Below are 15,755 nucleotides of genomic sequence, written 5' to 3'. Positions count from 1 at the left end.
TATTTCCAATATGTCTCTCTCACTTCCATTTAATGCAATGTTTGTCCAAGTGTAGGGTTCAGTCATTTCAGCTCACCTATTTCCTGGCTTTTCAGGCTCCAGTAATTTCAGGATAGATTTGCCATCCATGTCTGCTGGAATATCGAGGCCAGCGATATCCAGGATGGTCGGAGCAAGGTCGATATTCAGAACTAGTTGAGGAATGCTGTTGAAGTAATCACAACCACAGATGAAGAAATGCATCAAATTAAGTAATTTCTTTAAATGCCTGTACACTGCATCTTGCACTTCAGTTTTAACAAATGAAGCTCCAACTGAGCTTACAAGATGAGCCTACAAAAACTGTCAAGACAGTCACACATGCTTATTTTATTTAAGAAACATAATTTTAGATAGAACAATTTATAGGTTAAAGGTTGCTCATGTATAAGTTCTCCAGCTGAAGCAAATTTCTGTGGTTAAATTTTCCTGCCTCTCATTTTTTTTCCCTTTCAAAATCAAAAGTCCTTTTCAAAGAAGTTATTTTGATAGGCTTCCTAAATGGCCTACACTCAGCACTTGCGCTGAGATAAAGACTTGCGCTAAGATAAAGCCATGCTCTTGAGCAGCCCGGGCATGTGGGATGTTTCTGTTCCAGGATCAAAAAGAGCCCTGCATATGCCTCACATCCAGGATTAGTGCCAGCGATAGGGAGCAGGGAGATCTGCGGTGACTGCAGGCTTGTCACATTACACTTTTATGAGGCTCTACATTTACTGACTGGTTAAGAAGTCATAAACACAAGAGATTCTGCAGATGCTGGAAATCCAGAAAAACACACATAAAATCCACAGGATCTCAGCAGATCAGGCAGCATTTATGGAAATAAATAAAGAGCTGATGTTTCAGACCAAGACCCTTCATCCTTCATCAGGACTGGAAAGGAAAGAGGATGATGCCAGGATGAAAAGGTAGTGAGAAGGAGGACAAGCTAGAAAGTAATAGGTGAAGCCAGGAGGGTAGGAGGATAGGGATGAAGGGAGAAGCTGAGGGGAGATAGGAAAAGGTGGAAAAGGCAAAGGGCTGCAGAAGAAGGAATCTGATGGGGGGGGGTGGATCATGGGAGAAAGGGAAGAAAGAGGGGCACCAAGGGCAGGTGAGGAGAAGAGGTAAGAGGCAGAGTGGAGAATACAAGAAGAAGGAAAGGGGAGGGAAAAATTACAGGAAGGAGAAATCAATTTTCATGCCATCTGGTTGGAGGCTACCTAGTCGATGACGACGACGACCTAGCCGGAATATGAGGTGCTGCTCCTCCACTCTGAGAGTGAACTTATCACGGCAGAAGAGGAGGCCATGGACTGACAGGTAGCCAAAGAGATTGTGGAGGCATTAGTGATGATCTTTCAAGAGGCACTAGATTGTGGTATGGTTCCGGAGGACTGATAAATTGCAAACACCACTCCACTCTTCAAGAAGGGAGGGAGGAAGTAGAAAGGAAATTATAGGCCAGTTAGCCTGGCCTCAGTGGTTGGGAAGATGTTTGGAGGTACATTGTGAAATAGGCCACAGTCAGCATGATTTCCTTAAGGGGAAGTCTTGCTTAACAAATCTGTTCAAATATATATATATATATATATATATATATATATATATATATATATATATATGTGTGTGTGTGTGTGTGTGTGTATATGTGTGTATATATATATATATATATATATATATATATCTATGTGTGTGTGTATATATATATATAAATGAATGACGGATTGAGTAATTGAGGGTTATGGGAAACTAGTACAAATGTTAAGGCAAGTCAGACTAGATCAGGCATGATCATATTAAATGGATTTCAGGCTCGAAAGTCACTATGTCTCACTTCTGCTCCCAATTTCCTGTGTTTGCATTCTAATTTGAATCCTCCAATCAACGGGATGGTTGAACTCTGGGAAATAATGAATAAAACACAAATCAAAGAAGATGCTAGGATCCCAGGAATTCCCTGGATAAATCTGATTACTATTTTGTCTTCCTGACCACTGCACTGGGGGTACTGAGCTCTTCTTGGGGCAAGGATCATCTCTACTTCAATATCTATTCTCTAATAAAGCAATGGAGAAATACCATACTACATTTCCTTGGTGCCTCAGCTAAACTGCTCCCTAATTTCCATTTTCCCCCTTTAAAGAAATTGGCTTTTACTGTTTGTCTTTTCAATGGCTGAAAATGTTTTTATTGACTACCTTTCCTCTATTTTTCCTTTTCTGCCCTTCGGTGACTATTCCATTTCCAAGGATTCTGGCAGAACTTCAAAATCATTTCCCTCTTGACTTCTGCCAGCTGTAGCCATATTCATATTCCCTGTATCCTCTTTCCTTTCACGTATTGAATTGCTTTTTTTTTCACTTGCCTCTTTACTTGCTTTCATTTGCCCAAAAGGTTTTCCTTTGTACTATTGTAGACTCTATTACTCTTCATCCATTTCGTATCCTCTAAATCTGACTACTCCTTTATTTCGGGTTATGTTGATGAAGAAAGTGGTATATAACTAATCTCAGCTGGTTCATTACAATTGCTTGAGTATTCTGGAGCTGAAGTGGACTTTTGAGCTAGGGTTCCTACTTATGCTTAATATGTATTGATTGTTGATGATGAGGACCTGGGGGAGATTTGGCTTAACTACAACATGCCTGACTGAAGAGACTGCTGATACTATCTAGATTCACAAATAACAAATGATTCATTGGACAAGTTACTGAAGGACTTTTAGCTCTCAATGAATCATTCCATAGTGACAGTCATGACTTTGAGCAGAAGGGACAGAAGTGGGCACAAATATTAATCAAAAGGAAAACTCCCAGGCTGGTTTGTGACATGACTACAAAACTACACTAGGCTTTGGCACAAGAGTTTCAGAAATGAGGAATAAAAATCTGCTTTCTAAATTTATCCCTGTCCAAAGTTCCTGTATACATTGCCTTCTCCTTGAACTGCATTCCACATTTTGTCCTACTCCACTGCATCTCCAAACAGGAGAAAGGGTCATATTTGGTACTCACAAAGAGTGATGGTAGACCCAAATTACCACATGCTTGCCCTAAAGTAACTGTCAAATCCAAAATTATGAAGTGTAGATAGAGATGGAAATTCTATCATGTTTTTAAAACATTCTAATTTTTATAAATAAACTGTAAATGGCTCTCTAGTGTCACTTTCTTCCACTGAATCAATAATCAATAGGGTATCTGTTACATTTCACATGACTACATTTTACCAGCAGGAAATCGAAGTTCTGACCTAAATGACAGGCTCCTATGAGGTTGCTACTGAGTCATTACTGATTCTATTTTCTGATGATGAGGTCGCTATACTGAACACTTGGTGATTTTTCATTTGTTTAAATTCCAGACTTTGCTGCAATTAGACTATTCAATTCATGTCCCATGCTATAGATATATCTCATTTTGCTACTTCTGAATTTCAAATTAAAGTAGAACAGCATTACTTGGAAATATTTTCTTGGTAATTTGTTCATATATATTCTGTTTCCTGGTGTCAGTTTTTCAAATCTTGTCTCCTTTTTGAAAGATGATTCTGATTTTCATGGAGTGTAGATTTACCCTTTTGACATCTTATTAAACTTCATGAATTATTGTGCTTAGCAGATGATTACACACCAGCATTGCTTCATGCAATATTCATGAATATTTTGCCGAATTTAGTTCATTTATTGTCATTCAACCATGTGCATGTATACTGCCAAATGAAACAAAATTCCAATTGGATTTAACTATTGGATACATTTTCTTTACTTTGTGAATCAAGTAACTGGCTGTAAAATAGCTGAGAATATATTTTCATGAAGATTCAATTTTCATAGCTCTGTAGTATCATATTTTCATGGACTTTCCTGTTTTTAGGTTATATTTCCTTTGTTCAAGGTTCCTCACAAGTGCATGCTGTTTGTTTTTGAGGATGTTGTGTCACATTTCTGATAAACTGGTCAGCCATTATCATTATAGAGTGCTACATCTGCATCACGGACAATGCTCTGTCAAAGTGCTAGTTAATGGGTTACGAGTACATCAACAGTAAAAATTGCCACTCTCAACTACTCCCAGTAAACTTGAAAATTCTAGAAATAATCCCTTACATTGACCCTGGTTCCACATTTGGTCCACGAACAAAGAAGGGAACCCGGATATCAAAGTCATACGGCATTGATTTTCCTTTTACCAGTCCAAATTGGCCAATGTGGTAGCCATGATCTGCAGTGTAGATGACGTAGGTGTTCTCCAGTTCCCCAGTCTCTGCAAGCATCTGGAATATCTAAATCATAGTACAAGGTGTCTTAGTATAACTTTGACTAGTTGTAAAATAGAAAGGAAAATATTGCTACAACATTTTATTCTACTGCATTTTCATTGAAGTGCTTGTGGGAAAACCATTGTTTACTTCTTGCCGTTAAATGATTCAATGATGACGCTTACCCTGTTTACAGAGTCATCCACTGACATAAGTGTCTGCAGCCGCTTTCTCTGAAGAATGTTGGTGAACTCCATATGGATGGGCCTCATTGCCCCTGTGAATTGCATTATCCAATGCTTGTCCATATTCGGAGCATAGTTATAGCTCGGTGTACTGGAGACAACAAAACAGAAACGGTTCAACACAATGTTTAATTTGTTTCCCATTTACCAACTTCTACCTAATAGCTAACACGGTCTTGGCTCTTATTCCAAATGCTGGTAAGGAAAGGTGAACAAAATATTGATACGCAATATATTCTGGTCCACAATCTGGTCAGTTCTCCCGCAGTGAGAAACCTACTTTGAGTATTTCAATCAGTGCACATGCATTGTACAACAGTTTGCTTTAATTCCTTTCTCCAAAATGAGTACAGCAGAACTAACAGCTCTTCAGCCACAAACCTAAATATTGTTTGCCACCTCTAATGATGTTGTTTATCAAGTACATGTGGTGCTCTATTCTGAGCAATGATTACTTTCTAAACAATACAATAAACACATAATTTTCTTCCCACGTCACATATTACACCAAGATTCCACGTACTCTATTTTCATTAAAGTACTGCCTTAATCATTGCTTGATTGTTTTAACTGTATGGTATATTAACTCCAATTCCCTTAAAATGCGTCACTATACTATTGGTTTGGATTTATATCGTTAAAACAATAATGAAAATTCACAAACATGAGAAAATTTGCTGATGCTGGAAATCCAAGCAATCCTAACCAACCATAAGAACCTGCAATTGTCTCCACGCTACATGGGATTTGAGGGTGGTGACAGGGAACGGGGGGGCGGGGGTAGTGGGGAACCACAAATTGCCTTACCTGCCAGACACTTCGGGTGCGGAAAATGGGTGCAGGTCTAAATTTTTGCTCTATCCAAACAACCAAGGGTTGAACAAAAGTACTTAATCTAACTAAGTAAAGCAGTTAGAACTAAAGAGAATGATATTTTATTATGATATTGGCAGATGCATGAGAATTTACCAACTGCTAGATGAAAAAAAGATCCAGGTTATCGCAGTCATCATGAACCGTCCTGGTTATCTTAGGATACAATGATAGTGGAGTTGTTGACTTGTTAGACATATTAGATTAGATTAGATTCAACTTTATTGTCATTGTGCCGAGTACAGATACAAAGCCAATGAAATGCAGTTAGCATCTGACCAGAAATGCAAAGAGTAGTGTTATTTACAAAATAGCTTCGAATAAAAAGTAAGTGCTACGGCACACAAATATAGAAGTACTGAGACAGTGCAATATGGGTGCAATAGTGCTTAGCGCTGTGATGTGAGGTTCAGCAGGGTCACAGCCTCAGGGAAGAAGCTCTTCCTGTGCCTGCTGGTAGCGCCTACCGGATGGGAGGAGAGTAAGAAGTCCATGGTTAGGGCGAGATGCATCCTTGATAATGCTTTTCACCCTGTCCAGGCAGCGTTTATGGTGGATGTTCTCAATGGTGGGCAATTGGGTGCCGATAATCTGCTGGGCAGTTTTCACCACACGCTGGAGTGCTTTGCGGTCCGATACGGGACAATTGCCATACCACACTGAGATGCAGTTGGTGAGTATGCTGTCAATGGTACAGAGGTAAAAGTCCGTCAGTATCCTGGGACAGAGGTGAGCTTTCTTGATGCTCCGCAGGAAATAAAGGCGCTGTTGCACTTTTCTGACCAGGATGGAGGAGTTCAGGGACCAGGTGAGATCCTCGGAAATGTGGACACCAAGAAATTGAAGCTTGATACACTCAATACAATAGTCCCATAAAAGGTAGTATGAAAAATAAAAATATATAGTTTAAGGAACCTAGATCAAAAGCCTTTATTTTCATCTTAAGTAAATTGGTATAATGAGAAGCTGAAGACAGAGCATTCTGAAATGACTGATGCCAAAGTTCCAGCAAAAGAAAGGACATGTTGAAGAAAGAGGGAAAAAAATTACTTAAGAGGACTAATCACCCTCAAAAACCAAAGTTAACAACAAAATATACAGAAGAAAGTTAGGGAAAGTAACTTGGGGAAAATTGAATAGCAGGCCTCAAGTCCTTTTGTACACTTGATTTTTAAAATTTTCCTCATTTCAAAAATAGTCTACGCCTGTACTCCTTCTACCAAACTGCAAGATCATACACTTTCCTACACTGTATTCCATCTGCCACTTTTTTTTTAACCCATTCTCTTAATCTTCTATCCATGCTAGTATCTTTCCTACGATATCAGGGCTCTTATCTGGTTTAGCAGCCTCATGTGTGGCCCCTTGTTAAAGGATTTCTGAAATTCCAAGTAAACAACATTCACTGGCTCTCTTTTGTCTATCCTGCCTGTTATTTTCTCCAGGAATCCCAACAGATTTGTCAGGCAAGATTTCCCCTCAAAGAAATCTACTTTATCATGTGTCTACAAGTATCTCAAAACTCCATCCTTCATAATAGACTTCGTCATCTCCCCAACCACTGAAGTCAGGCTAAATGGCCTACAATTTCCTTTCTTCTGCCTCTCTCCCTTCTTAAAGAGTGGAGTGACTTTTGCAATTTTCCAGTCCTCACAGAACCATTCCAGAGTCTAGTGATTTTCTAAAGATCACTGCTAATGCCTCCACAGTCTCTTTAATTACCTCTTTCAGACCCCAGGGTTTAGACCATCTCATCCAAGTAACTTATCCACCTTCAGACCTTATAGCTTTCTAAGCACCTTCTCTTTAGTCGTAACAACTACGCTGACTTCTCCCCCTTAACACTGTGGAATTTCTGGCATACAGCTAGTGTTTTCTACAGTGAAGACTGGTAAAAAATACTTATTAAGTTCACCCACCATTTCTTTGTCTCCCCTTAGTATCTCTGCAGTGTCATTTTCCAGGGGAGAGATATCCACTCTCGCCTCTCTTTAGCTCCTTATATATCTGTAAAAACTTCTGTTCCTCCTGTTTTATATTATTAGCATATTTAATCTTTTTTCTCCTTATTGTTTTTTAGTTGCCTTCTGTTGGTTTTTAAAATCTTCCCAATCCTCTAACTTCCCACTAATTTTTGCTATATTATACGCCCTCTCTTATGCTTTTATGCTGGCCTTTTACTTCCCTTGTCAGCCATGGCTGTTACACTCCCCCTTTAGAATACCTCTTATGATTAATGTTCAAAAGTATTTTCTGTATTAACCAAATAAATGACAAACGTAATAGCAAACAGCCACGTCTTGAACAAGGCTGGTGATCATACATTAGAGCTAATTAACACTCAACTTGAAATTCACATCTTTCAAAATTTAGAAATTAAAATCACTGCAATTTCCATTAATAATAAACAATGCCTCCAAAACCACCGCACACAAATGAATCAAAATTGGCATGAATTGATAAAATATGTTAAATGAATAGTGTTAATTACTAAGCATAAATCAGGATTACATAATTCCAAAGGAATCATTGAATATTGATTTCATAATTAAATAAAGGCAAATTTGTTCTGGTCCCAATCGTTAATCCCCTATCTTGCTCCTAATCTCCTTTAATTATGCCTTGATTCCGATCGTTAATTTCCCATTTACTGCTAATTCGCTTTGATGACAGCACACCTGGTCTCCATCAAGAACTGCAGTATAAGAACCCCGGCGTCACAACCACTAGTTGCCGGGTTGTTGGTTTTTTTTTTCCTGTGAGATAACTGCGTTCCCTGACCGCTTAGAACTGTTTGTTCTAAGTCTAGCTCCTGTTTCAATGTTTACCTATGAGACTCTGTTTCTCTGAGTCGAGGTTTTGTGTCAAGTCTGTGTGTCAAGATTCCTCCTGTTTGCTGTTTGGCGTTTACGCCCATGTGAGCATCTAAAACTCAATCTCCGTTCCTGTGTCCTGCACTTGGGTTTGCTTCCTACACTCTTGTAACAAAATTGGGACAGTTTTTCTTAAAACATTTTTAATATATTCAGACAGGAAAGAAAATAAGCACCGCTGCACCTGCCTTCTTAATTGTTAATTTAACATTGATTAAGATTTTCTTTTCAACAAGCTGGAACTAATCCTGCTGTGGATAGGTGATCTTATCTGATTAATATACAAGATCTGAGCTTGCTGTAATACCAGAATATTTTGCAACTACCTTTTTAAGTCCATCATGTGTAGTCTAAAATGCTACTATTTTTTCACGTAAAAACATGTAATAAGGTCATATTACCCCTAAATCCAACCTTTGATCAAAAGGATATTTCCGATAAGGATTCTTGTGCAAATATTCTCTGTATCTTGAAATTGTCAGATGAAAACAGTCGCAGCTAACTGGAGATCAATGATCTCAGAATGGAAGGGAATGTAAAGATGCTAATCCACACTCCGAACTGATGTTATCCAGAGAAAATGGTTAGCTTAGTGCACTATTTCAATATGTGTTCTGTAACCACCAGAAATGCAAGGTTCATCTTACCACCTAAAAATAATTATTTTTATTAAAATAATCTTTTCTTTTTCCTAAATGCTGCAAAATAGAAGGCAGTTCACAGCTGTGCAGATTTTAATGTTAATATCCAATGATTATTTTTCACTAAAATAGATTGTAGAATTCATATTAGTACCACATACACTTTCAGTACCAGCCATTTCTTCTTCATGCCTGCCAAGAGCCATTAAATAACAAGTTTAAAAAAATGAGCTGCCATCAGAAATACATTTGAAAACTACAAACTAACATCTTCCACTGTTAGCAGAATAAATCCATTAGCCTTAAATAGTTAAGGTCAGTTGATAAATATTGGATATAATACTGCATTGCAGTTTTCTTTTTCACTTTGAACTTAAAATCATCAGCCCTTTACTCATTAACTAGTTGGAACTCATGAATCGCAAATACACTGATGGATAAAAATGAAAAATAAGTCTAATTCCACTTGCTGACCAGAAGCCTTATTTTAAAATTGAATATGTAAATTCTGAAGAGGCACCCAATCCTTCAGGATGTAATTGCTGTTATGGAGCTAAGAATTTACAATAAATTATGTGTTACTCCTTTTACTTTTTAATGTACTTTCACTCATTGTTTGCACAGGTAATCAATTAGATTATATACGCCAGCTTGATGTGAATGTCATGTCATACTAATGTATCACTGGAAATAAAACTTGGCTGTAAAGCAGTGCAATGTAATTTTTTATTTAATGTGTTAAGTGAGCCCCGCACTAAACTGCTATTGGAACAGATATTGCAACATTGCAGAGCTCTCATCCCTGGTAGAGATGCATGCAGTATTCTTACTTATTATCTCAGCTAGGCGTTCTGGCTCCTGAAGGATATTTCACTTTTGATCTCTAACTGATCCAATCCTATCTCTGAAAATTATTCTGTTATGTATGTGCTTGCAAAAGAAGTCTTAGTTCATTTTTTAGATTAGCAGCCAATCTATTCTTGTAACCCTCTGTCCCTCGTATCTGCATTTTTCACTTTTGCTTTGTGTTTCATTCTGTTTGGTTCTCCAGTGAATTGCAAATATACCATTTAGAAAACCAATTTCTTTTCTCTATTAGTTGAAATTTAATCATGCAGGGAATACCATCTTTGGACTCCTTCCTTCCCCTCAGTTCCCGCACCAACACATCCTGACTCCCCCACTACATTAGTATGTAGCTGTTCTTTTGAAAGCCCCCATTTTGCCATTTAATATTTTATTTGCCAATATGATTCAAATCTATCTGCTCCAGATTTATTTTTGTCAAGTAAAATTGGATTTTATCAATTTCAATGGTATCATCTTTGATTTTCCCTTGTCGTTTCTATAACTATTTCATTCTTCTCCCACCAAGACATGGTCCACCTTGTTGGACTGGGAACATAAAAGATGAAAACATTTTCCTGACACATATCTCAGGAACTATCCCTTTATTTGCTCTCTGTACTGTTACAAATTACAATAATCAAATTCCCTCATTAGCAGTGTGTGTTAATTGCTTGCACCATTCTCTAGGTTACCTGAAAATTTGTTCCTATATCTCCTTCTCACTACTTGATAAATTTGAGTAGTAAACAGCTAGTAGTGCACGAGGTGTTTTATTATTGAAACCTATTGAATGTTGAAAGGCCCAGATAGAATGGATATGGAGAGCAAGTCTGCTTGTCTCCATAGTGGGGGGGTCTAAGACCAGAAGGCATAGCCTCAGAACACAAGGACATTCCTTTGGAACAGAGATCAGGAAGAGTTGGCTGTGGAGATCAAGTCATTGGATACGTTTAAAGTGGAGATTGATAGATTTTTCATTAGTAATGGTGTCAAAGGTTATGAGAAAAAAGCAGGGAGAATGGGGTTGAGAGGGATAATGTATCAACCATGACAGAACGGCAGAGCAGACTCGCTGGGTCGAATGGAGTGATTCTGCTCCAATGTCTTATGGTTTACAGCCTTATGACAAGGACTATAATCAGTGCTGCTAAAGCCTTTTTTTTTCATTTTAGCCATCTTTCATGTCCCTGGAAATATCACACACTTTACTTCCTTTATTAAAATGTTGCTCTGACTGCTGCAGGGTTATAAAGAAGCAGCAACTTGAGCAGAAGCTGGTTGACTTAAGAACGTGCTCCACTACAGTAGCCCGGACAGCAGAAGTTACCTTGTCCATTATCGTTGATTCTTTACGGGAAGTGAGCTATAAAGATTCTAAGCCTTGAGTCAAGAGCTATGATGTAGGTACACATAGTTATTTGGGCTTACCACAGGAGTTACTACAATAATTGTTTATTTTCAGGTTAAACTTCATTGTCAACATGGTGAATGACCACATTGTATGTAGATCAGAAATATTCTTGTAACTTGACTCACCAAGCGACCAGAGTAGAACTAGAAGTATTCTATCTAAGGGAAACACAGTTACTACAGTTAACATAAAGCACGAGCACCAGACTCACCTAACACCCAAAATGTAATAAAAACAATGGCCAAGAATTTCAGGAAACTTTGGACCTGCTTAGAATGAAGTCAAATCCAACACAGTAATACTGGTCTTCGAGAAGGAAAGAGCGGACACCTTTGTACACATTTGAGCGAAGTCTTAGAACAGAGGTTCCCAACCTTTTATAGCCATTGATCTTTTCCATTAACAAAGTGGTCCGTAGACCCCAGGTTGGGAACCTCAGTCTTCAAAGCTCACATCAGATGAGGGCAACCTTTACAAGGGTATTAGGCATTTGGTGTCTCAGTACTCTAGACCTGGGAAAAAAAAACCCTTGGACCAGTAATATTAAATACCAGATTCCCTGTTACGTTATCAGAGCAGTGAAAGTTTATAGTGTGACATGGCAGAAGCAACAAAAGTTCATCAAATTCTAACTGCTATGCTATTCTAACAAGAAATTATATCCTAGAATACATCTGCGATTCCATATATTTTCAATTAGTGTGGGATTAAACAGCTCAATCATGTAACAAGGAGACTTATACAGAAGAGTGAGAAAGGGTGGCAGTTTAATCCTACACTGGCAACATGATGGCCACACAGATTGATAAGGGTGAGGAAGGCATTGAGCATGCTTAATCTTCATAGATCAAGCCAGAGAGTACAAGAATCATGATGTTGTAACTTTACAAAACACTAGTTATGCTATAATTGCATATTCTGTGCACTTCTGGTCACCACACTACAGGAAGTCCCCTGAATTGGAGGACTTTAGTAATGGGGAGAAACTGGATACCCTTGGCTTGTTTTCCCTGGAGCAAAGGGAGCTGAGCAGTGCCTGGTCAGATGTATATAAGATTATGAAAGGCATGAATAGTGTTAATTGTCCAAATCTTTTCCCAGTGGTCAGGCTATCAAGAGGACATAAATTTAAGGTGAGAGGAAGGAGTTTTAAAGAGGATTAGAGGGGTTCAAATCTATTTTACACAAAGAGTGATTGATATTTGGAATGCACTGCCAGAGGAGGAGCTGGGATCAGATACAATTACCATGTTTAAATTACTTTGCATAGTGCGGAGTAAAGCTGTGCTTTCTAATCAGATATGTGTGTCATTGAGAATGTAAAAGGAAGTATCACTTAGAATAGTTAATTCAACATAGGCCAAAGGGAAAGGGACAACGGTAATAAAAAATTAAGGATTTTTTAAAAATCTCAAGCAATAATTGAAGTATGGTCAAATGAGAGCTTATGCTTGGTGAAGTTACTTTTCTGTGCCGAAGAGGCTGTTTTGCAGTTACTAAAAATGTACTTTTCTTGGACCCCCTACCATTCTAGCAAAGCTTTACAAAGGCATGGCTGAGAAGTGGGACAGCAGTTCCTTGACTTCTGCATTTAACATTGTGCCTGCTTGCTCACAATTTATTCTTTAACATTGCTATTTTTGCTGCCAAATCCAGCCCAGGGTGTTTTTAGACTGGACCATATCCTCCTTCTGCAGATCTGTAGGATATCACCAGCCTTCTCTTCTTTGCTGTATGGCCTGTGTCTGACTTCCATGACTGTACATGTAAAAGTGAAAGTCAAATTCTAGTTAGGAGTCAGGTGCAAGTACATTGACTGCCCCCTCACCACTGGATTCATAACTGAATCCAGTCCGCGCTGAACAACACACATAAAAATTGTTGGTGAACGCAGCAGGCCAGGCAGCATCTATAGGAAGAACAGACGACGTTTCCTGACGAAGGGTCTCAGCCCGAAACGTCGACTGTACCTCTTCCTATAGATGCTGCCTGGCCTGCTGCGTTCACCAGCAACTTTGATGTGTGTTGCTTGAAATTCCAGCATCTGCAGATTTCCTTGTGTTTAGTCTGCGCTGAAATGTACTGAGCAGAAGAGCCCAAAGTGAGGTGTACACAGGGCTCATCTCCAGTCGTCATTGTGTAAACCTAATTCACTGACTCTGAGTAAAAAGCTTAGTAAATAATTTACTTTAATTTTTAAAATTAATGATATTAATTTCTCTGACATTATAACTTAATAATTATTATTGGTTTTTTTTATTTGTTTACTTATTGAAGCCTATTTGATCATCAGAGTTATTTAAGAACAAGTCACAGTAGTGAGTTGTGAAGTGGTGCTCAGGCCTTGCTGGGGCAGAGCTGCAGGATACATCACCCCAGGCCAGGTTTCTGCATGTGAGCTGTTTCATTCTACCAAAGGACACTTGGCACAGAGGGTCAACTCAAAGTTCCTCCCACAGTATATCAATTAGTGCGGGTGAGTGCCCATTGAATTCAGGCAGTCAGTGGGAGATTATTGGATCCATGATTAAATTTCACAATAACTGTGGCTGAGGCAGAACTGATAATTAATATAAAACTTGCAGAAGAGATAGAGACAGGACAGGAGATATGGCAGTAATAAAACTGAGACAATGTCATAATGCTACAATATAGTACCAAAAGGCAGGTGGCTGAGCCTGTTTTATTATTCAATTAGGTCAGAGTTGATCTGCATTCCTGTTCCATTCACCACCCTTTAATAAATATTCTCGGTGGTGCAGTGCTAGCCGGAGCACACTGGAGCGCGTCTGACACATCTTTAAGTAAAAAGCCGAAATAAACAAGCTAATTGATTAGGTGCCACCCAGGGTAATTTGAGTATCTCAGAAACTGCTGACCTCCTGGGATTTTTATGCACAACAGACTCTGGAGTTTACAAAGAATGGTCCAAAAACAAAAAAACATCCAGAGAGTGGATTTAACAAGATGTTTTTGCTCGCAGAACAGCCTCTCGCTGGATGTTTTTCTGTTTTTGGACCATTCTTTGTAAACTCCAGAGTCTGTTGTGCATAAGAATCTCAGGAGATCAGCAGTTTCTGAGATACTCAAATCACCCTGGGCGGCACCGAATCAATTAGCTTGTTTATTTCGGCTTTTTTCTTAAAGATGTGTTGGATGTGCTCCGGTATGCTCCAGCTAGCACTGCACCACTGAATGTACTGAACATAATCTGCAGGTTTCTCACTGGAAAATGTAATTGACCCCCAACAACTGTAACCTTTGCCAAAGAGGTTTTGGAATTTCCATGAACTCTTGTATCAATTTAATCAGACAAGCAATCAAATAGATCTCTTTGGACCAAGTTTAGGAATGGCAAATGATTAGTTATTTCAGTGAGAGCACCTAGAGGTGGAAACATAACTGTAAGCAAATTTACACTCACACAAAAATTATACATTTTGACAAGACTTTACGCTGCCAGTTTTGTTTTTCACAAAGGAATATTTATGAATCGGAAAGGGAAATTGATTTTACCCTCCCATTCAATACAGCTTTAGTGATGCATGTTACTACTCCACAAGGAAAGATGTCCTCTTACCAATCAAATGACATACTTGTGTCTCAAACTATAAAAAAGGATATAAAGTGCATTGAATCTAATAAACTGCAAAGGGCAATTAACCTGCAGTCACCTTGGGAAACCAATGACATAGTACCCTGTAGCCTAACGTGGCTCACTTATTTATAAAATTCAACAATTTAAACAATTTGGTTATATATTGTGCACAGGAAAATGAATCTCAGGGTTGCATATGGTGATATATATGTACCTTAATAAAATTTACTTTGAACTTTGAAGTCGATTAATATTCTGACCTTCATTTAACTCTGCATTCTCTAGTCTACTGTATCTAGCACATAGGGACCTGCTACCAGTTTTGATAAAGAATCTATAGTTGATACATTAATTTATTTTTTTTCCTGTTGTGAAAGACAGAGCTGCTACAGCGGAAGTTAGAGAAGTCGACGTTCATGCCATCAGGTTGGAGGCTACCCAGACGGAATACAAGGTGTTGTTCCTCCAACCTGAGTGTGGCTTCATCTTTACAGTAGAGGACTTCGGCTCTTCAACTTTTCGACCACACTTTGAACTGCTAATGCCCCACCTCTCCCTCGTACCCCATCTGTTACTTATTTTTATACACACATTCTTTCTCTCACTCTCCTTTTTGTCCCTCTGAATATACCCTTTGCCCATCCTCTGGGTCCCCCCCCCCACCTCCTTGTCTTTCTTCCTGGACCTCCTGTCCCATGATCCTCTCGTATCCCTTTTGCCAATCACCTGTCCAGCTCTTGGCTCCATCCCTCCCCCTCCTGTCTTCTCCTATCATTTTGGATCTCCCCCTCCTCCTCCAACTTTCAAATCCCTTACTCACTCTTCCTTCAGTTAGTCCTGACGAAGGGTCTCGGCCTGAAACGTCGACTGCACCTCTTCCTAGAGATGCTGCCTGGCTTGCTGCGTTCACCAGCAACTTTGATGTGTGTTGCTTGAATTTCCAGCATCTGCAGAATTCCTGTTGTTTGCTCTACCTTTGTC

At 38.9% G+C, this 15,755-nt stretch overlaps 1 protein-coding gene across 12 annotated transcripts in view; it reads right to left on the bottom strand.

Moving 5' to 3' along the window:
- The window catches only part of sulf1 (sulfatase 1), a 383,460-nt gene that overhangs the window by 125,291 nt on the left and 242,414 nt on the right, over nt 1-15,755 (bottom strand). For all 12 annotated transcript variants that reach the window (XM_063064855.1, XM_063064868.1, XM_063064861.1 and 9 more), the window contains 3 exons: nt 4,470-4,620; nt 4,133-4,308; nt 77-205 (listed from right to left, as the gene is read on the bottom strand). In XM_063064855.1, the coding sequence (XP_062920925.1) occupies nt 77-205; nt 4,133-4,308; nt 4,470-4,620 (456 nt within the window). The remainder of the gene's footprint in view (nt 1-76; nt 206-4,132; nt 4,309-4,469; nt 4,621-15,755) is intronic.

Source organism: Mobula hypostoma, chromosome 1 (assembly GCF_963921235.1).
Source record: "Mobula hypostoma chromosome 1, sMobHyp1.1, whole genome shotgun sequence".
Classification (NCBI taxonomy): Eukaryota; Metazoa; Chordata; class Chondrichthyes; order Myliobatiformes; family Myliobatidae; genus Mobula; species Mobula hypostoma.
This window is presented reverse-complemented; position numbering and strand designations above follow the sequence as displayed.